Raw genomic sequence first — 23,359 nt, 5'->3', positions numbered from 1 at the left:
TGTATTGTCAATGTAAAGGGTTTGATTTGAGAGAACTTTTCATATTTTTACTAATTGATGGCTCCGCAATGGAAAAAATGAATATAACTATAAAGCATCAAATTGCAACCATATAAAATATCAATTTATAAGCTCTGCTTGACTACCAATTGCACATTGAACTATCTCAAAATATATATAAATCTAATAAAAATTAGTAAGCATAGAATTATAAAAGGAGGTAATCTTTACATTAGTGTACACAAATACCATCCAAGAGCACCTAATATACATTTAGTAGTTTATTTTCATTAATAGTAAACTATTTGAGTTCCACAATATATTTACATTGCTTTTGTCTATTAATGAAGAAAAATTAATTATTATTTATTATTATTTGTTGTAATTAATTATTATTTTTTGTGTTAAGCTGAGTAGACTCTAACCCAAGACCTCTCACATGAGAGGCTCACAAGTTGCCATTGTGTTGTAGGCTCTTGACTAATGGATACTCACCTTCTTGACTGCTATTCATTTTTGTAATACACACCGTCTTTGACATTCTTACACTCTGTCATCCTGATGATGGATCATGGAGTATGATCTGAAACGTTGATGATTAATAACTTTCTACACAATCCTGGTCCAGAAACACAGTTGCATAATTTAAAGCTTTATTCAATACGAAAAAAACAACTGGTTATTTCTACTCTATTAACCATGGCAATTAAAAACATCCAATTGTTTCTCTATACAATTCTTGTGCATTGACTATGCCATTTTTTTATTCAACAGTTGCTGCTCCAGCAGTACTCAAGTTATTTTTCCTTCTCTAGTTGCTGCTACAGCAGCGTTACTATTGTTTTCTTTATAATGTAATTGTTTTTCTTCAATAAAAAAAGTAGCAAAATCAAGTCACAAGAAGAATTAAGCGTCAACATCACGTACCACATAGATCTAAAGCATGAACACCACTTACAGTCGCCTATCCATATGATAACACTTGATGCTTCACACAATAATGAGTGTAGCAAACAGTTAAATCCATAACCCAACACTGGGTTTGAACTGCTCAAAGAAAATATGCTTTGATTTGTCCAAAAATACTACAATCACAAATTGGTGTTCTGCTGTAAGCCATTCTAATGCAAACCCACTCTAATAGAGCAAAGCTCGAAGGAATTCTTTCAGTCACTGGAAGGAAAATAGACTACCATTTTTATATAATCTTTTGTGATCAAGTCACTAATTGTGTATTATGCTGAAAATAGTGAATTATTAGAGGACATTATGTAAGAACTTTCAACTCCCCAACAAGACTTCCTATTTCCTTGCGCCGACTATCATCTGTTGACAATTCCAGTGTCACCTGACCAATCATGACAGGAAGTGAAGTAATCAAGTCAGAACTGTCATACTTAAGTAGGGATGGGTGATTTCCTGAAAGAACAAGTACATTAAAAATTAAAAACAAAAAGCTTCAGAATTTAGTCTTGCAAGATGTTTGATTAGTAATTTTTGAAACAGTGTCAACTCTAAAGATCAGAATGGCAACATAACGATATGAAGCAGATAACTGTATGTGACCTCATACATTGCAAAAATATATATGCCAAAGGATTATAGTAATAAGCATTTGGATGAGCTCAATTGGTAAAAATAGTGGACCTTTCAAAGCAGAGCCCTGTATTCAGATCCCCGGGACAATGATTGGGTAAATTTGGATAGAATTATTAAAACACTAAATCCAATTCATTGGATGAAGCATATTCCAGACATAACAACCAAAACTGTGAACCCATGAAGGGAATTTACTGAACAATAAAAAATAGTAAAAATTTCGTGGCAAAACATACAGGGTTCATTTCAGCATCCTTAGATACTTGATTATGAGTTAACATCAATTCCATCAGCTATATTCAAGAAGTTAAAAACAAAAAGTGTTCACAAAAAACTATAAGCAACTTATCTGCAAATGGTAATAAAAATCAGGCAGGCGCTTACCTCTTTAAAAACTTCACTATAAGCAACATCTCGGAATCCCTGTACGTAAAGGAACAAATTGCTTATGAGATATGACAACCTTGGAAATAAAACTAGGCTATCTGTGGCATTATGTATATTATAGTAAACTCAAATTATTTTATGAAAGGCACTTTTATATATTAGAGAGTAATGTATAATGCCAACAAAAGGCATTTGCAGTATACTTCAAAAACATATCCAATCAAAAAAATTCTTGTACAAAAACTTACTAAACTTCTGAAAAGACAAAGGGACGTTGAATTTGTATCTCCAATTTTGGCAGTAAATGTATGGATTGCCAGATGTTCAACAGCAAAGGCAATCATCAACAGCACAGATTCTTTGCCAAGCCCGTTTCCACGGCTAATTCAAAAGTCAAAACCATAGTAAAAATAAGCCATATATTTCTTCATCAGAAATATTGTAAATGAGCCTAAAATTGAAAAGCAAATATTCATTGTGCACCTTCCAGGTTTTATTTATCAGTTTCAATTTTAGCTTTACCAAGATAGCCAAACAGCATTCTTAAAAGTTAATGTTTTCATGTTCAAACTATACTCTATTCCTTAAAATGTTATTTGTCTTTTTAAGAATTTATGAAAAGATATTTATAAAAAAAAAATTCTAGAGGTTTCTTAAATTATAATTGAATGAGATAAAATCAATGTTAAACAAAGAAAAGAAATGCTCCCTAAAAAAGCAACTTCAAGATCTTTCCATAACGTATGCCATGGAGAACTAAAGACAGAATAGGAAGTTAGTAAACAAACTAAACAATTCAGAGAACAAAAAAAAAACTAAAATCTAACAAACAGCCTTCCAAGAAAGTTACATGACCAATATACTAAATATTACAATATTACTTAATAGTTTCAATGTAAACAAGTGCTCCCACAAGAACACTATTTTGTTTGACAATATGATTATAGTAAAATAACTCTCCAACTAAGATTTATTAAACAAAAACAGTACACATTGAATTAGAACGTTAACTAATCATTCAACTCTAATGCACATAAATGATCAGAGAGTTTGTTCAGAGTGCAATCTTCTTTAGAATTCAGCTTCCAATTGGAAAATTAAACCTCTCCAATGATACACACACTGTATTTTGATGAAATATTAGTGTCAAGTGAAAATAAACTTCCATAGGGTGTTATTTTTTAATTTAACTAACTTGTGTGTTATTAAGTTAGAAAATGCATTCTTTCATTTTAAGCATTTTTGAAGCAATCAACCACTAAAATAAACGCTAATCTGTGCTAACCAAATAATACTAGAGCTAGGAATTGAAGATTGCTATAAGCTAAAGCATTTGAAATGATGAGAGAGGAGAAGGTGAAGTTGCCCTAGTTTGACAGTTTTTGCAGGCCTAGAGAAGAAAACAGAGAAATGGTCCTGAAATAGGAACCAAAAACTAACACAATCAGAGACAACTTGGAAACCATGGTTGAAAACTACAGTTTGCAAATCTAAACGTACAGACAGCACAACCAACCCAGAAACCATGGCAGAGACCTGAAACAGGCAGAGGCATCATTTGCTCAGATTTTGACAAAGCTTTCAGTGATGTCCATCACAACTGCAGTCGTCCCAGTGCTTGAGGAATCTCAATCTGCCAACCTGTGCTAAGATTTCAATACAAGAAGCTCATAACTAGGGGGAAAAATGTAGCAGTTTCTGCAATGTAGACTGCTACAGACAATCACCCAAATTGTATATTTCAATCTCAACTGAATATTGGAAAGTTTGGGAGTGTGTATTTTATAGAGTGCACGAGTGGTGGTGGTAGGTGTTTCAACAAGTGCAGAAAAGAAATCTTATAGAACTTTTCTACCAGTTTGTTGTGTGATTTGTGTGACAAGGAATCTTAAGGTAATGATTTAAATATTTACCATGAAGCTATGAGAAAAAAAGAGGGATGAGGTTTGGCTATGGCAAGGGATTGAAGTAGAAGATACAACCAAAAGCTTATACAACAAATATTTATGGAATGGGAAAAGCAAGGAAGCAATATTAGATAACCAAGTGTTACTAAAGCAGCTAAGAGAGATAAATGATCTCAAAATCATTTTTTATAAGGTTGAGGCTCAAACCAGTCATTTTTTAAAGTAAAAAAACATTAGGTGCACCTTTATGGTCATTATACATTTAACTTTCATGGGAGGATGCTACCATGATTGCACTCATGCCTAGGTAGTCAAAACTTCCCGAGATAAAAGGATAAGGCAGGAAACAGATAATGAATGAGGTATAGGTCATCATGTAACCTTCTCAAAGGGCTTTAATCACCGAAACAAGTTAATCAACTCCTAAAACATGCCTCTAGGAATGGATGCTAAATGAGTGCGCGACATAGTATGAATTGCAGAGTAAGCAATTTTTGACTCTACACAGATGATCAGTAAATGTTCGGTTGACTTCAATGGAGTATTTCAAGTTTCTGTGCAAAACCATTAGCTTCAAGCAAGTGGCAGTTCTGAACTTGTTGGGGTGATTTCATGACAAAAACTGGTGGTCTCGTAACATGACCAAAATTACAAAATGTGTCTTATAACACTTTGAATTCTTTTTCCAGTACTTTGAATTCTTTTTCCTGTACATTTCGGGAGACTTCTATTGATACCTGACTTTTCTTCTGCATAAACAACCATAGAGGCAATAGGAGGATTTGAAATTTGAATTGAATTGTTTGAATTCTAGTTTAAGTTCATAAATTCAAAAGCACTATCATAGGCAAAACAAAGCTGAGTGGCTTGAGTAGCTGTTATATTGATCTCAGGTACTGAAATAGGTTGTGATTTCATGCCACTTGTATACAGAAGAGGCTTAAGATTCTATTCCCCTTCAAAAATAATGGAAAGTGAATGTTTTTCCTCACAAATTACTAAAATTCCTCTGAAAATTCACTTCTCCAGGGTAAATCTATGACTTCTAAATTAGTAAATTGTGGTGTTTATTCATTATTGTTCTAAATTTCCTTGAGTTCTTGTTCTTGGTTTTCTTAGAATATGCTATTTGACCTTCTTTAAGAGATTGTATGTGATAATTGCATTGAGTCATAGCTTTAATGCAAACAAGATTAAGGATAAGCCCAACGTCGCAGTCACAACACAAATTCACAAACTGTACACAATATTACACATACAGAAGAGAATATATTGGAATTTTAGTCCAAATGCATGCATATGCTTAGAGAGTAAGGAAATATGTCCAAGAGATGTAAATGTACCTTTTGGGCTCTGCAATCATAATTTCAATCTCTGCTGTTTGTGAATCATCAGGATCATTCATGTAAAGATTAACATCACCAACCATGGCTAAACACCAAAGACCAGTCTTGTTTATCAGCTGGACCCTAAGCATATTTTGATATTTATGAATGATGAAACGAAATACAGTACAAAAGAAAAACAAATCAATTTCGAAAAACTTATTCACGTAATCCGCTTAGGTGTGACATAGGCAAGTTTGACCTGAGATTTTTAAATTATCTTCATAAAAAAGTTTGGCCTGAAAATTTCAGAATTCTAGCAGTAAAGCCAATTTCCAAAAGACCTTATACATAGAGAGAATTGATCATGTATTATATAATTAACTCAATAAGAAAAGAAGAAAGAATGAATTATATTACTGTCTACAAGTGACATAAACCTCTTCACGGAACTCAAAAGCGTGTCTAGCTAAAATAGCAAGAAGAGGTCAAAAAGCAACTCCAAGATAATAACATAAACAAAAAGATTGATATGAAGGATAAATTGTCTACAGCAAGTCAATTTGTGATATTGCTATTAGAATTCAATTCTGCAGCTTTCGAGTCAAACTCATTGACGATGTTTCATTAGTGGTGGTTCACAAGAAACCATCTCTCGTGAGAACAAATGGTACACTTTGCACTCATTCCATCTAGAATACTCACAAAGGTAAAGCATTGAAACTTCTTGGAAGCTCACCAATCCCACTAGTATTCCAACTCAAATTCACGTAACTATGGAGCTTCCTGCAAAGTTAAGCCTGCTTAGCTTGCAACTCCATTTGCAAAACCTTCAGCAGTGTTGCGCTTTATGTAGCATTCACTATAGAGCCCCTTTAGCTCATTAATTGATAAGTAGGAGATATTTTCCACAGCAAGTCAAATTGTGATATTGCTATCAAGATTCAACTATGTAGTTTTTGGTTCAAACTCATTGACCCATGTCTCATGGGTAGTGATTCACAAGAACTTGTCTCTCATGAATATTAGTGAAACACAATACTCGTTGCATCTAAGTGATGTTCACAAAGGTGAAGCATTGGGCTTTCCCAATATGTTATCTTCCCCAGTACTACTACAACTCAAGCTCACATAATTGTGGAGTTTCCTCCAAGGTTAAGCTCATTTCGCTTGAAGCCCCAATTTCAAAACCTTCAGCAAGCGTTGTGCCTAATGTACCATTTGCTATAGATCCCCTTTAGCTCATCAATTGATAAGTGGGAGGTACTTTTCACAGCAAGTCAAATTGTATATTGCTATCAAGATTCAATTGTGCAGTTTTTGAGTCAAACTCATTGACCCATGCTTCATGACTAGTGGTTCAAAAGAACCCATCTCTTTTGAGAATCAATGGAGTACTTAGTACTCATGGCATCTAGGTGATGCTCACTGAGGTGAAGCATGAGCCTTCTCTAGATGTCACCGATCCTAGCACTACTCCAACTCAAGCACGCATATCTGTTGAGTTTCCTCCAAGGTTAAGCTTGCTTAGCTTGCAACCCCATTTGCAAAACCTTCAGCACTTAACCTTGAAGGAAAGCCCATAGTTAAGGGCGCTTGAGTTGGATTAGTACCGGGAAAAGTGACCTCAAGGGAAGACAGAATGCTTCACCTCTATGAGCATCACCTAGATGCAATGAGTGCTTAAGTGTTCTATTTGTTCTCGTAGAGATGGGTTCTTATGAACCAGTACTCATGAAACATAGGAAATGAGTTTGACTCAAAAACCACACAGTTAAATCCTATTAGCAATATCACAATTTGACATGCAGAGATTAATAGCTTGTATTTTCAACAAATATGTGATACGATACAATCATTGTAACTCTCTTGAATCTTTCCTCCAACAACATAACCCCATTAAAGCAACTTGAATAAAACTTTCATACAACACCACTCCAAGCCACCTATTAAATAGGAAAATTATACAACCACAAAGAATGGCATCCAAAACTGAATACCTAATATGATGCAATACAAGGCTGGGTGTACCCCCCTTGGAAGTGATCTAGCCCCCAACAAATAACCACACATTCAAATCCAAAATAACACACATTCTCATCATAGAATCATAAGATTTACATCCAACATATCGGGTTGTAAGGCCTTCCCAGTTACGACCATTACAATGAAGAATACAACTCAATCCTCATATGTGAAGATCCATCTCCTAGCTATCATCCCTCGAGATACTCCTAGCTACTGCATGCTTACAACTAATGACTCTAGACATCACAAAACTATACTTATACCAAACAAGCCACAAGTTGGCCTAGCATATTACATTAAATAAACACTTAGGATAGGCCCCAAGTTTACAATTATAACTAACTCGTAAGATAAAATAAACCTATGCGACCTTAGACATAGGTCCACTCACTATCCAACAATATAGATCAAAGATCACATAACTTGCACAGATCAAAGACCGTGGAAACTATCTCCAATATCTGTCCAACAAAGGAAGAACACGCTACCAGCAGCCACCAAAAGAACTCTAACTCAAACACAATCAATCCAATGATTATATGAACAAAGAAAATGGATCACAAGGATGTCCCAAACATAACATCAAGCTCGCATACCATAGGGTCCTCAAAAACCAAGCTCAGTGCTCCTCAATCAAACTCCCAAGATAAATAGAAAAGTGTGTCCCACATTTTGATGCCAAAAGAAATATTTGCACTTAACTTTATCTTCACCAAAGGATTTCACTTCCTCTAAGACAAGAGAAAAAATCTGCACCTCAACCATCTCTACTTCATTCATTCAAACATCAAAGAAATTTGTACCATAGCTAACCCATCAATATGCTCATTCACCGTAACAAACTGAACATCATAAGGCTTCACAAACGATCCCTATAGCTGATCACAACTAGAAATAATAACATCCTCAAACATGAAATCCGTGTCAACAACATCATGAAAATCCAAAACTAAATCAGCATCATCCAGACCCAAATCCACAACAGTAGCAACATGTAAATCCTCAACCATGTCAACCACAAGCGAATCCACATCATCAACAAGTGAATCTACATCAACAGCATGTAAATCCAACCACATCAGTAGCAACATCCGTATCGCCAACGTATAGATCCATGCCCATATCAGCAATAATAGAATCTCCAACCATATTCATATTAATAGCAATATGTAATTCCTTATCCACACAAGTGAAACTCTCATCATCAACAATACCATTGCTCACAATAAGATGCTTTGCAATTTCCATATCAAATCCATCCATCTGCTCATGGAAACCAAAAGATACCTCATCATCTTCAATGAAGTCAACCTTTACCTCTTCCTCATCTGCAAATTGTCTTCTTCTTTGAACAATCCTTCTAACCGGCCAGACAACTCTCTTTCTAATTGGTAGACGCCAAATCAAACAAGAATTCATCATCTCTTCAATCCTTTAATTGAATTTAGTGTAATGTCCCCTTTTTAGCATTCATAGCATGATGTTGTCGTTAGCCTATTTCCCCATGGTCCCGTAGGCTAACTAGGACATTAAAGGGACTTAGAGGCCATTTGGCCTAGATAGTTTCAGTTGCAGGTCTTTCTGAGGGGTTTTAAGGCAACTTTGAGCATACTTACTATTTATAGTAAGTCATCTTGGATATGGTCGGACATCCAGTGGCAGCGGTATGTCGATGGTAATTGTTTAAAATCGGCAAGAAGACTTGTTTATCATTGATAAGATTTGTTATGCATTGATAAAGCTATTTTATAAAGTTAAATTTAAATATTTAACTTTATTAATGCATATACTATAGCTTGTGGGAAATATTTAAATTAAAAGAGTCCCCTTTATATTATAACACATTGGAGACATAAGTTACATAAAAGGGAGTGATGTTTTATCCCACATTGAGAAAACGAAGGATGGAGCCCTTGTGAGAACACTATAAAAAAAATGGAAGAGCTTCTTTTAGGCAAGCTTGGAAATATCAAAAAAATTGAGAAATTTTCTGGAGATTATGTCTCAATAGTTTGAAGGACGAAATCCATTCAAGCTGGAAATCTTGACGCCATTGAAAGATATGGTCTTGAGATTCAACATAGTAGCAATCCGAAAAAGTAGATACGAAAAAGCAGTCCGAAAAAGCGGAATCGAAAAAACAGGCTGAAAAAGCGGGTATGAAAAAGCAGCCCGAAAAAGCAGTCCGAAAAAGCAGTTCGAAAAAGCAAATCGGAAAAGCAAAACAGAAGGGGCAGCATTGAAGAAAATTATTACAGCCATCTACAACCAGGTTCCTTTATTAGTATTGTTTTTTTAGTGTGTTATAAGTTTCAGCTGTAAGTGTGCATTATACCAGCATTATCATTTTGTAATCCATGTAAATGCCAAAAGTCTTGGCCATATTTTATGAGCATTGTATTAGAAATTTCATTGCAAATTAAGAAGATAATAGTTGCTGGTGTCATTTAAGCAATTCAATATCATTATTTATCAGCTAGTTAGTTTGCCCACCAACTGTTTGTTAAAATACCAGTTGGCTGTAGGTGTTCTTTTCTCATGCTTAGATCATATATATGCACTGAATATTGTCAAAATTAGTAGCACACTCATGTTAGGTCATTGTGTAGTCCATTGTAGTCTTCTCGCACAAGATTCTCATTGATGCAAATTGAAGAAAAAGTCATTTGAAGCTAGCTGAAATACTATATCAGTCATACGTCCCTTGCATGTGAATTGTTTGATGAAATTCCTTGAGCTTTCATCAGCATATTTTTGAGGGCAGATTTGAGGAGGGTTATTACAGTGGTATCAGAGCTTACTTGCAAAGTGTTTGACGAAATGTCAAACCACTGAAGTATAAAGATTTTTGGTGTTTGAAGAAGTTATACCCTATTGGGGTTATTACAGTGGTATCAGAGCAATAAGTCCTGCCATCCTGTGGAGGTCTTATAGGGAATTTGGATAACCAGATTGAGAGAAAAATGTTTGACAAAATGAATGCCGGTCCAGATCAGGGAAAGGAAAGATTCTTACAATTATTAGACACCTTAGCACAAGGACAGCGATCAGCAGAGCAAAGAGCACAGGAACAGAGTCAGAAATTTGAGCTTATGATGCAGATGATGGCTTGTCAAATGGGGTTGAATGCTAATGTGGGTGGAGGAAATAATCAGAATGGTAATAATCAGGATGGGGCACATAATGGAGGCGAACAAGTTGGGAACAATTTCGGTCATGCACCCCAGCAAACTAAGGACAGTGAGTTCGTGGCCCATGATTCCCATATTTCCTCCTAGAGCTCCAGAGCAGCCCATACCAGAGGCCTAGATCACTAATATACAAGACCAGCTGAGGAGAGATTGGGAAGCCGGAGGTCCAAATTTTATTGCTGCAATCACCTTTAGGGAGTATATAGATGTGCGGATGAAGCATATGCCACGTGGACATGACAAGAACCAGAGCTATGAGTTACAGAAGAAAGTAGGGAAACTTCAATTACCATATTATGATGGCTCGGGGAAGCCTACAGCAAGAGCTTGGGTTCAAAAGCTTGACACATACTTTCAAATGAACCGTATGCCTAAGGAAGAAGCTATTAAGTATGCAGCAATTCACCTGGATGGGTTAGCACACGAGTGGTGGCATCATGGTATGGTCACTATGGGTCATGCACACATTACCTCATATGTGGAGTTTACGAAGAGACTGATTGAACGTTTTGATAGGCCTAAGGATTGTACCTTCCCTATGACAGGCAGAAACTTGTATGAGGAGTTTAACAGACATGTTGATTCAATACAGGGAGACATTAGCACATCTTCAGGTAATGGTTTATCTGCATCATCTTCACAGGTAGAAGGGGTTTCAGATGTTGTGCAGGTTGAGCCAGTTGCATCAGAAGGTGATATCACAGGCACACCGGATTGTGTGATTGACACAAATAGTGATTCCAGTACAGTTGGGCTGGCTGAAGTTACAGCAGTTGAGGATACTGTCATGTTTGAGGATAGTACAATTGATCAGAAAGTGAGCATTCAGGACTTTGCAGAAAATGAGTATCAAGCACAGTTGGATGCTTCTTCACATGAGATAGAAGCTAGTAGCTCTTCACTTGGTTTGGCAAGCCAACTGAAGACAGGGGACAAGGATATTGTCGCGGCTTTATCTCATCATGACAGGATGCATGGATTGATTGAGAATCACATTTGGATGATTCAACTGCAGGAGAGACAGAAAGGAGTCACAACAGGTTCTTCTTGTGACGCCTTACAGCAGATCAAGGCATGGAGGCAATGAAGGTAAGTCACATACACCTACTTTCAGATCGCGATCATCTCCTTAATCTTGCAGGGATCTATTTAGATGCATTGAAGAAGAAGGAGGAGGAGGTTGACCGGTTTTCTCATGAGCTCGAGGATACACGAAATTCCTTGGTGTGTATTCAGTTGGCTCTCCAGGATTCTGAGAGACATGTGGACAAGCTTTGTCTTGAGGTGAGCTCAGTTCGGGAGTTAGCGCATATAGCAGGGACTCAGTTTTCTTTTACAATCAGGTCACATGTTGATGATTTCTCAGAGATGACAGAGTTTACAGGAGAGTCCCAGGATCTAAGTATTACAGATGATAGCTATTCTAAGGTTACTCCTTTGGACAGTGTACTAGGCATAGAGTATAGGAGTTCGACCAATCGGCATAATCATGTGTCTAGTCAGCTGAGAGTTGGCAAGCAAGACATTGCTATTGCGTGCGAACATTTTGATGCTGCTTGCCAGTTGTTAGCAATTTATGGATGGGGTTCTCCTACTAGTGATGAGCAGGGAGGCAGTTATCTTTCCTTGACAGAGATCCACTCTTTATGGGAGGCTATTCGGATTATGAGACAGAATTATATGCAGTTGGTAGCCAACAGAGATTATCTTATGGAGTGGGGGAGTACAGCATACGAAGCATTATTGGCCAAGAAAGATGAGGTGAGTGAGCTTACTCAGCAGCTCGAGGTGACTTCTGAGATTCTTGAGAATACACAGTTGGCTTTCGAGGAGTCACAATTTCATTTGGCTAAGGTGACCGTGGAGTTAGAGCGACTGCAGTCTTTACCAGATTCTGTACAGTCACAAGCAGTAGTGTCTAGTGATCCGAGGATGTCCATGGTCGAGACTGTCAAAGACAGTGGAGATCGGAATGCATCATCCTTGATACTAACATTGGCATATCGGGTTCGTTCCCACTAGAGTCAGGATCAGTTGAGTTGGGTGTTGCAGCAGATTGTTGTGGTATGCCTGACATGGTGGTGGCCTCTAGTACTGATGGCACGGAGACTAGAGATGTTGTATCAAAGATCATGTGTGATATTGGTGAGCCGGCAATTGGCATGGTTCCTGCTAGTAATACTACTCCCTTGGTGATGTCTTCGGAGGTAGTAGTCCATTCCAACATGGTTAATGATCGATTGCAGTCTGAGCCACTGACTAAGATTGGCGCATTCTATTGGCATTACACTGTGAGGTATGCTCATCAATTTACCTTTGATGACCATGTTGATGAGATGATGATACAGAGATGTACTTTGGTTCCTAGTGCTTGTCATCAGTTATGGGACGGTTTGACGCCTCGGGATGAGAGTTGTGATGGGCATGACATGGCAATAGGTTCTGCGGTTGACAGCTTGATAGTACATGACTTAGAGCAGGAGTTTGGGAGTGATGCTTCAGCGGTCGTTGTTATTGATTCTACGCCTTTGGCTATTACATCTCCTGACTTAACTGGTGATCAGTCACAGTGGGTTGTATCACTTGTTCATGGTGAGCTGTTGACTGAGGTTGGCTCTTTTTATCAGTATTATACTGCACAGTATGTACATCAGTTAGCATTTGATCCTTGTGTTGAGGAGTTGATGGCAGGCAAATTTGGTTTGGGTTCCATTTCTTGTTGTTTATCTTGTGATGTCTTTTCACCATCAACGGTGCATGGGAGTTATGGTTATGAGACAGTGGCCGGTGATCTGCAGAGTTGTGTTGACTGCAAGAGTTGTGCAGTGTGTGGATTCTCCATACTTGATGCAGTTTCATTCAGGAGCGTTCACCATTGTTGCATAGTTGGATTACAAATTCCGTATAGGCCAGTGGGATGCGTTGATGGTATTTACTGTGTTGGCAGCTTGATTTGTCCACTTTACTTGGGTTCTGATGTTCTAAGAGTTCGTGTCTCGTGGGTTTCTAACTGTGGCAGTTGTGATTTTGGAGTTTGGTTGCGCTGTAATTGTCAATTTGATTATGGATTCCTCTTGGTTAATTTTCAGAGGTTGTTGCAGGAGCCTATGTTGACTAACAACAGTATAGTTCATGACTACATTTGGGATCCGGGTGGATTGATTGGATTGTTGTTCGACCATTGCTTGGGGACAAGCAATTTTGGGAAGGGCGGACTGTAATGTCCCCTTTTTAGCATTCATAGCATGATGTTGTCGTTAGCCTATTTCCCCACGGTCCCGTAGGCTAACTAGGACATTAAAGGGACTTAGAGGCCATTTGGCCTAGATAGTTTCAATTGCAGGTCTTTCTGAGGGGTTTTGAGGCAACTTTGGGCATACTTACTATTTATAGTAAGTCATCTTGGATATGGTCGGACATCCAATGGCAGCGGTATGTCGATGGTAATTGTTTAAAATCGGCAAGAAGACTTGTTTATCATTGATAAGATTTGTTATGCATTGATAAAGCTATTTTATAAAGTTAAAAAATAAATATTTAACTTTATTAATGCATAGACTATAGTTTGTGGGAAATATTTAAATTAAAAGAGTCCCCTTTATTTTATAACATATTGGAGACATAAGTTACATAAAAGGGAGTGATGTTTTATCCCACATTGAGAAAACGAAGGATGGAGCCCTTGTAAGAACACTATAAAAAAAATGGAAGAGCTTCTTTTAGGCAGGCTTGGAAATATCAAAAAAATTGGGAAATTTTCTAGAGATTGTCTCAATAGTTTGAAGGACGAAATCCCTTCAAGCTGGAAATCTTGACGCCATTGAAAGATATGGTCTTGAGATTCAACATAGTAGCAATCCGAAAAAGTAGATACGAAAAAGCAATCCGAAAAAGCGGAATCGAAAAAACAGGCTAAAAAAGCGGGTACGAAAAAGCAACCCGAAAAAGCGGAACTGAAAAAGCAAGCCGAAAAAGCGGAACTGAAAAAGCAAGCCGAAAAAGCAATCCGAAAAAAGCGGAACCGAAAAAGCAGGCTGAAAAAGCAATCCGAAAAAGCAGTTTGAAAAAGAAAATCGGAAAAGCAAAACAGAAGGGGCAGCATTGAAGAAAATTATTACAGCCATCTACAACCAGGTTCCTTTATTAGTATTGTTTTTTTAGGGTGTTATAAGTTTCAGTTGTAAGTGTGCATTATACCAGCATTATCATTTTGTAATCCATGTAAATGCCAAAAGTCTTGGCCATATTTCATGAGCATTGCATTAGAAATTTCATTGCAAATTAAGAAGATAATAGTTGCTGGTGTCATTTAAGCAATTCAATATCATTATTTATCAGCTAGTTAGTTTGCACACCAACTGTTTGTTAAATTGTCAGTTGGCTGTAGGTGTTCTTTTCTCATGCTTAGATCATATATATGCACTGAATATTGTCAAAATTAGTAGCACACTCATGTTAGGTCATTGTGTAGTCCGTTGTAGTCTTTTAGCACAAGATTTTCATTGATGCAAATTGAAGAAAAAGTCATTTGAAGCTAGCTGAAATACTATATCAGCAAATTAAGAAGATAATAGTTGCTGGTGTCATTTAAGCAATTCAATATCATTATTTATCAGCTAGTTAGTTTGCACACCAACTGTTTGTTAAATTGCCAGTTGGCTGTAGGTGTTCTTTTCTCATGCTTAGATCATATATATGCACTGAATATTGTCAAAATTAGTAGCACACTCATGTTAGGTCATTGTGTAGTCCGTTGTAGTCTTTTAGCACAAGATTTTCATTGATGCAAATTGAAGAAAAAGTCATTTGAAGCTAGCTGAAATACTATATCAGTCATACGTCCCTTGCATGTGAATTGTTTGATGAAATTCCTTGAGCTTTCATCAGCATATTTTTGAGGGCAGATTTGAGGAGGGTTATTACAGTGGTATCAGAGCTTGCTTGCAAAGTGTTTGACGAAATGTCAAACCACTGAAGTATAAAGATTTTTGGTGTTTGAAGAAGTTATACCCTATTGGGGTTATTACATTTAGCCCAAAACTGATCCAACTTATCCATCAAGTTCCTCTTAAAGTGCAGTTGCCTCACATCGGCAATCTGATTGCAAGACTCCAACTGTCTCATACTTGGTAATCTTCTTTCCATCGTCCCAACCTACCATAGCTCGGTGGTCTTCTTTCCATGGTCACAACCTACCACAGCTCGGTGATCTATTCACTCAAGGAAAACTTCATCTCTCACATCAAGGTTTTATAACCAAAACGATCCATCTACAAGTCCTCTACAATCGCGAGCTAGAACCACAATCTACCACCTCATAGTGAAGAGATCTAGGGCTCCACAAACGATCAATCCACCACACAACTAGCACAAGCTCGAAATCTGCTCTAATAACATCCGATGCAGTACAAGGCCGGGTATACCCCCTTGGAGGTGACCTAACCCCCAACAAATAACCACACAATAGAAAATCCAACATGTTAGGTTGTAAGGCCCTCCCGATTATGGCCATTACAAAGAAGAATACAACTCAATCCTCATATACGAAGATCCATCTCCTAGCTATCATTCCTCAAGATGCTCCTAGCTACTCCATGCTTACAACTGATGACTCTAGAAATCAAAAGAATCTATACTTTTACCAAACAAGCCACAAGTCGGCCCGGTAGATTACATTAAATAAAAACTTAGGTTAGGCCCCAAGTTTACAATCATAACTAACTCATAAGATAAAATAAACCTACGCAACCTTAGAAATAGGTCCATTCACTATCCAACAGTCTAGATCCAATATTGCATAAGATAACTCACGCAGATTGAAGATCGCTGAAACAATCTCCAACAAAGGAAGAACATGCTACCAGCAGCCACCAAAAGAGCTCTAACTCTAACACGATCAATCCAATCATTATACGAACATAGGAAATGGTCCGCAGGGATGTCCCAAACATAAACTCAAGCTCGCAAAACATAGGGTCCTCAAAACCCAAGCTCCCATCTTGTAATCATCAATATGCAACTCATTAGATCTCTTATAGATGCTCTTACAGCGAGCATAAGGCATCTTCCATGCATGGGTGGCAAGGGACCAAAATTACAAAGATTTCATCATGTTGTCATAGCCATCACTTAATCTTATAACAGGTGTTATAGTTGTCATAACATCCCAAATTAGTTGATTTTCAAGGTGAACTCCTAGATCATTCAACTCTATCATTTCACTATCGTGATGGCTGAACAATGAAAGTAACCTGTTAACTCCCTACCTGTATATAGACAATTACCAGTAAGGGTGGGCACTCTTAGCTATCCATCTAGCTTTGTAATTTTCCAATGGACCGTTTGCTCCAAATTTCTTTTTGTATGCCCACTTACAACCAATGGCTTTCCTTCACTTGGGAAAACAAACAAAATCCCAAGTCTGACATGATTCTAAAGGCATCATATCCTCCTACTAGAAACAGGGGGAGAAGGGGGGTGGTGAATCGGTATTCCAACACTTTTTGCCCACTTATGAATATCAGAAATAAACCATAAACTTGCATTTAGAAATGAACTGAATAATAGTAACAAGCATACCACAAAGAAACTTATAACACCATATTTTGTTAACTAGGAAAAGCCTAGCCAAGGAAAAACCCCGATGGGGATGGTACCCACAAAATGATCCACTAACCAAAAGTACTTTGTGAAAGGTTTTGACCCTGTTAGTAGTCTATTATATGCATAGAGTGTATCTGTCCTTGTAAGAGGCCTCAACCCTGTTAGGAGTTGTATTACAAAATGTGCTCACAACTCTACAACAATATACAACTTTACTAGTATAAAGAAATACCAAAAGATGACTACACTGATATCTCAAATATCTAGTTCGTCCTTTGTTGTTCCTTGCATATGATCATGCCCATATACCTTTGCTCTGCTCTGACCATCAAAACATTCGCATAAAATCACAAACAAAGCTTGCATATCATAAACATAGCATAGCATATTCATTGGTAACTTCACTAATCAAAAATTCTTCCTTTATACCCTTTTCTTTAATTCTTTGTTTAGTCAGCCTGAATAACTTACACGTTTCCAAAACTTATTATTAAAATTTGCTAAGGGTTAACATCTAGGAGGTCGTAGCTATATTCCTAAGTACTTGAATTCACAAGTCAATTCAATGTCTTAACCAAAATAGCCATTCTATCTTGTGTGCTCTGCATTTGCGATAACAAATTGTCAACTGATTATCCATCCAAAACATACACTAATTTCCATACTAAAATATGTAAACATAGATACATTATTTATGCTCCCCATTCTATCATATTTCAAATTAAAGCCTTGTATCTGCTTCCAGTGAAGCTCACTGATGAAAACAATATGACTGTACCCTGTTTTCCTCTATCATACTTAGGCAAATTCTTCACTTTGTCTATCAAAACTTTATCTTCAATATAAGCGAACTCATCCATGAATAGTGTTGCCATAAATGACAACATCCCAATACTTATCTTTGCCAAATTGCAAAAAATCTCCCCCTTTGGCTACATGCAACTGCACATGCAACTTGCATCACATCTTTTACATACACATGTAACTCACATTACGACTTTTACATACACATGAAACTCGCATTACATATAATTACACATCTTCATTTAATACATCCTTTTGAATTACAGACATGAAAGAAGAAGAAGAAAGACGGAAGAGAATTGAAACAATCTTAGGGATTGTCCTGAAAGGCCTTGTACTTGGCGATGCTATCCCGGATGATCATAGGATTGAGAGAACCTGTATTTTATGCCACTACATTCACCTTGATAAGTATGGTCTTGCGTCCTTTGATAACCTCTAACTCTCTTTGATGAATTGTCCATTGTCATTTGAAAATTTTGACATGTTCAAGCTTTCCTCAAGTAGTCGTGTATTCTCCTTTTTTATATTGGCACATTCTGGATTCCCTAACACTTTGAAAACCTTCTTGACAATGTTTGGATGTAAACTCGGAATAACTTTGCATCAGCACCTTTAACTTCTTCGTTTTTTTGAAGTAAAGTGCTTGGCGCATAGGAATACATGCAAATGGAGATTGCTAATTTTTAAAAAGTGACTTGGGCTTTCAAGATGTCATTGCATAGAAATGGATTACATATAAATGCAACATGTAATGAGGAATGAAAAGTGAGATGACATGCAAACGCAGATGGAGGATGCGCTTTACATGTAAGTGCAAGTAATGGGATGAGGCAGAAAGCATGGAAAGATGCGAAAACATGTATTTACTCATGAAGGTGCGAATGCATATGGAGAGATGGAAATGCAATGTAACTTGATGCAAAGTGAACTTTATAGTCGTCTTTGTAGAAAGGTGAAGTCAAAATACATGGGCAAATATGCATATGACATTTTTTGACCTTTTAAAAGTGAATTTTAGTCAAAAACGGGTTTTGGAGATGCAATTACACGTAAGGCATTTCGTGTAATCATGTTGTGCGAGTGGCAAAAGGTGAGATGAGTGAAATTCTTTGTAATGTTCTCTCCTTTCTGAGAAAGAAGTCTGAGGTGAAGCCCTTGTTCCACCCTCTGACTTGGTTCATGGTGGGTACTATATTGCATATGTGGATTATGTCATAAAAGGTGACAATCATTCATTGATATACATATTTAGAGGGTAGCTATTGAAAGGTGATGATCTTATTAATAGTTGAACTTGTTATCATGATAACAACATTAAGTTGTTGTCCCGGAGTGTTAGAAGTCATGATAACAAATGTATCATGATTAAACTACATTAAGTTGTTGTTGTCGGATATCATGATACTTGTCATGATAGAATTCATGACATGTTGATTAGTAATTATCTTATCGACTTCATTAAGTTGTTGTCCCAGGGTGCTGGAAATCACAACTCATATCCTACTAGAATATAACATATTCTTTTAGTAGTCATCAAGGATCTTTGACACTAGTGCACATACCAAAAGAATATAAGTATGATGAATATCATATGATTGATATTTCTTGTTGAATGATACTTCGGATGATATTGAAAGATAACATCCAAGTTGAAGGATATATGTTGATATCATTAAAAATGTCATTCTAAGAATATCTTATTGAAATGATATCTCTCTATATGCTTGAGAGCGTAATGCGTTCTATTAAAATCCTCCCTAGCTAAGAGGGAGTGTTATTGTTGTAGCTTCAGTCGGATTGAATTGACATAGAGAAAATTCTTCTTTGGTTATTGGTCAATCATCAATTAGACAAACCCACTTATGTGTACTTATATATTTATTATATATAGTATATATTATTTATTATTATATATATTATTTATATTATATAGAATACATTAATATTAATATTGTCCAATTAATGATTCTTTAGCTTATTACCAAAGAGACATGTGTCTTCTATGGATATTTATATAACCTTCAAATTTGCATTTGGAACACACAGAAATAAATAGTAGTGCTTAGTACATTTGCAAAGATCCAAGACAACTAACATTTTCTACCATCTTTTCAACTTTCCTCTTTCTTGTGCCTCTATACAATTGTTCCCTAACTGAATTAAATTTCTCCAGATATGTTCCTCTATTAGCATGAATGTTGATGATATTCCTATGGGGGAGTATTCTAGCACTGTTGGAGCATTGGAGAGATTGATAGCACGACTGTGTGTTGCATTCATGACCATTTTTTCATTGATGTCAACATAGTGAGAAGATTAATAAAATAACAAATAGAGATTGAGGTCATATGGATCAAGTATTGAAAATAAGGTCAAGCGCAGTTGGGGACATGTTCTACAGTGTCCTGATGACGTGGCTAAGAGCGCGTGCAGAAAGTCAAAAACTGGTGAGAGTTATTTGAGATTTACAGAAGACGGCTTGCAAACAAAGTTCCTGAGAAGTGGTTTCTAGTAATTAGATTATATCTCCTAACAAGGGTAGAATTTGGTTAAGCACAGTTAGACAGAGATAGAAAAAATCCTAATGATGACATCAGCGAGTGAGCAAAGTTTGAGGTCACACATGTGAGAAATTGTTAAGATTATGGGCCGACAGTGTTTTGTAATTATGGAAAAATGTATGTAGCATGTATCTTAATGAGGTCCTATTGAAATTATAATTGAGAAAGCCTCAAGGCCAACTCAATGGATTATTTGAGGACATGGTATAAAGGAAAGTTGTTTCCCTTGTGATGAAGTATGGAATGTATAGAATTGATTAAGTATATGTGATAAGTGAAGAAGATTGGTAAATGTGAGTAAACAATCAAAGGGATCACTGTGGTGTGATCTTGCAAATCTGGTATTGAAACACAGTAATAGAACAGAGCAAGAGTTTGAATTGCTGAGATCATTTGCATTTCTATTATTCTAAAAAGAATAATACAAAGGCTAGTTGGACAATGAGTTTGGTGGTCTTACCCCTGAAGTTCTTTGGACAATGGGTCCATCTGCCTTCTACAACTCCTAATAGGATTGGAATCTCCTCACAGGGATTCAAAGTCTCCTAACAAGGAACGATATTTATTGAATGTATTTCACTGGCTGCTAATAGAGTCCATCCTCTTACAAAACTTATGTATTAGTACATCATTTTGTGGGTACCATCCCCATTGGGATTTCCTTCCCTAGTTAACATATATGGTGTTATTGTGTATGTGTATCTTCTTATGGTTGTTCTTGATATTGATTACATGTTTAAGATTTAATGAGGTTGATAAAAATTGTATTGATCTGATAACTGATTCACCCCCTACCCTCTCCCCCCTCTCAGTTATCTTGGTGGACTTTACTTTCTAACAATTGATATCAAAGCATCAAGTCCTTGAAGGAAAAGCTAAATAGCTTAAGGAGATCAATGGCAGGGAATTTCATAAAAGAGTCCTAAATTTGAGGGAGTTAACTATGACAACTAGAAAGAGAAAATAAAGACACATCTATTGTGCATGGGTCGAAGATATTGGTTGATCACAAAGAATGGGAAGACCATTGTGGAGGAAAGAAAACTTGAAGAATGTACATAAGCTGAAAGAGTTTTGTTCATGTGGAACATGCTTTCCAAAGAAGCACTTTTGTCAGCTCTTCTTGAAAATGAGTATAGTCAAATAAAATCTTTGGGATTATCTAGTGAAATTTGGAAAGCTTTGGAACCTATTTATGAAGGTGATAGACATGCTAAAAAAGTTAGACTACAAAATTGGATATGTTTATTTCGAGAAGCTAAGATGATGGAAGATGAATCTGTAAGAAGCTATATTGGCAAAATATCAAAAATTGTTGCAGGAATCAAAGCTTGTAAAGGAACAAAAGAAGAAGATGAGATCATATGGAAGATCTCAAAAACCTTGACACCACCATTCAAGCAGACAGCGGAGATGATTGAACAAGTGATACCTTGTATAGAGAAGTTCTCTAGAGAGACTCTTCTTGGAAAATGGGAAACAACAATAGTAAGTTTGAAACAGTCTGGAGATTTGCCTAGAGTGGAGCCTGCCTTTAGTGCATTAAGTGTTCATTCTTCCTTATAAAGAAGTGCAAGCACCAGTGGAGATTATGCTAGCAGTAGTAGAGCAAGATCTAAGGAAGATAGAAAGATTGAAGAAGGAATTGCCCTACATGTGAAAAGAGAAGCGGATGGTAAGAAAATCTTTAAATGTTGGACATGTAATGAATTTGGTCATTATGCTTTTAAAGGTCCTAAAAGAGTGAAGAAGTACAAAAAGAATTTCATGTCTAGAAGGCCCAGAGAATGTTTGTATGCAAATGATGATGATAAATCACATGAAAGAGTTCATAGTGGAATTAATGATGAGTTAGGATTTGTTGTTATAAAGGAAGAAAATCCTGAGAAAGAAATTAGAGAGGAGAAAGCCCTAGTGTCACAGGTTGAGAAGAAAGTCAATTGGATCGTAGATAGTGGTTGTTCACATCATATGACTGGTGATATGAATAAATTTGTTGAGTTCAATAATTGTGATGGGGGAATTGTTAGAGTTGGTAACAATATGGCTTGTCATATCAAGAGAATAGGTTCTATTACTTTTGATGGTAAGACTAACACAGATGATGTTTATTTTGTTGGTGGACAGAAACATAATCTTCAAAGTGTTGGACAGTTGGTTGACAATGGATATCAATTATAGTTCACAAAGAAGACATGTATTATCAAGGATAAGAATGGTAAGATGATTGGCACTAGCAAAAGATCTAAAGGTAATGTTTTTTAGCTGAAACCTACAAAGATGACATGTTCTGAATCCTGCAAAGATGACATGTTCTGAATCCTACAAAGATGACATGTTTGGTTGCTAAAGTTGATAACAGCTAGTTATGGTATAAAAGGTTTTGTCATATAAATTTTGATAATATTGTGAAAGCAAGTAGTACATTTGATGTTAGGGATTTGCGTAAAATTGTAAGGCCTACTAATGTTGTATGCAAGGAATGTGTTATGGCTAAGCAAAAGAAAAGCTCTTTTCCTAGCAAGAAGTTCACTATAACAACAAAGTTGGAGATTGTTCACACTTTCATGTGGTCCTACAAAGACATAAGGATCTACAATGAAAGGTACTTCATGATTATTGTTGATGACTTTACGAGGGTGATGTGGGTAGCATTTCTTAGAGAAAAGTCTAGCATTTGAAAAGTTTAAGTTGTTCAAGAATAGAGTTGAAAATAAGTCTTTTTATGCCCCTGCCTTCTTCTAAGCAGATGATGCAGAAATTGCATCAATCCAATGGTATAGAGCACTATTGTTTATCTGGACTAAATGTTGATGCTTCCTCTATGGGGGAATATTTGCATTTGAGCTGAGTCATAACGGACTCTTGGTAGCTAGTATTGAACAATGTCTTTGGAAACTTGAGTTGGTTGAAGATATTGAGCAGCAAATTGACATAATGATGCCTTTGTC

At 36.6% G+C, this 23,359-nt stretch overlaps 1 protein-coding gene across 2 annotated transcripts in view; it reads right to left on the bottom strand.

Moving 5' to 3' along the window:
- Positions 1-906: 906 nt before the first annotated feature.
- Positions 907-23,359, bottom strand: part of LOC149564604 (Acyl-CoA N-acyltransferases (NAT) superfamily protein) — a 73,711-nt gene continuing 51,258 nt past the window's right edge. For both annotated transcript variants that reach the window (XM_089818153.1, XM_089818152.1), the window contains 4 exons: positions 5,237-5,324; positions 2,235-2,367; positions 1,984-2,022; positions 907-1,348 (listed from right to left, as the gene is read on the bottom strand). In XM_089818153.1, coding sequence (XP_089674279.1) covers positions 1,268-1,348; positions 1,984-2,022; positions 2,235-2,367; positions 5,237-5,324 — 341 coding nt within the window. In that variant the 3' untranslated portion in view covers positions 907-1,267. The remainder of the gene's footprint in view (positions 1,349-1,983; positions 2,023-2,234; positions 2,368-5,236; positions 5,325-23,359) is intronic.

The sequence above is a fragment of the Cupressus sempervirens genome, chromosome 3 (genome assembly GCF_028749045.1).
Source record: "Cupressus sempervirens isolate cs-2001-9-10 chromosome 3, ASM2874904v1, whole genome shotgun sequence".
Classification (NCBI taxonomy): domain Eukaryota; kingdom Viridiplantae; phylum Streptophyta; class Pinopsida; order Cupressales; family Cupressaceae; genus Cupressus; species Cupressus sempervirens.
The sequence above is the reverse complement of the archived record's forward strand: the minus strand, read 5'-3'. Positions and strand labels throughout refer to the sequence as shown.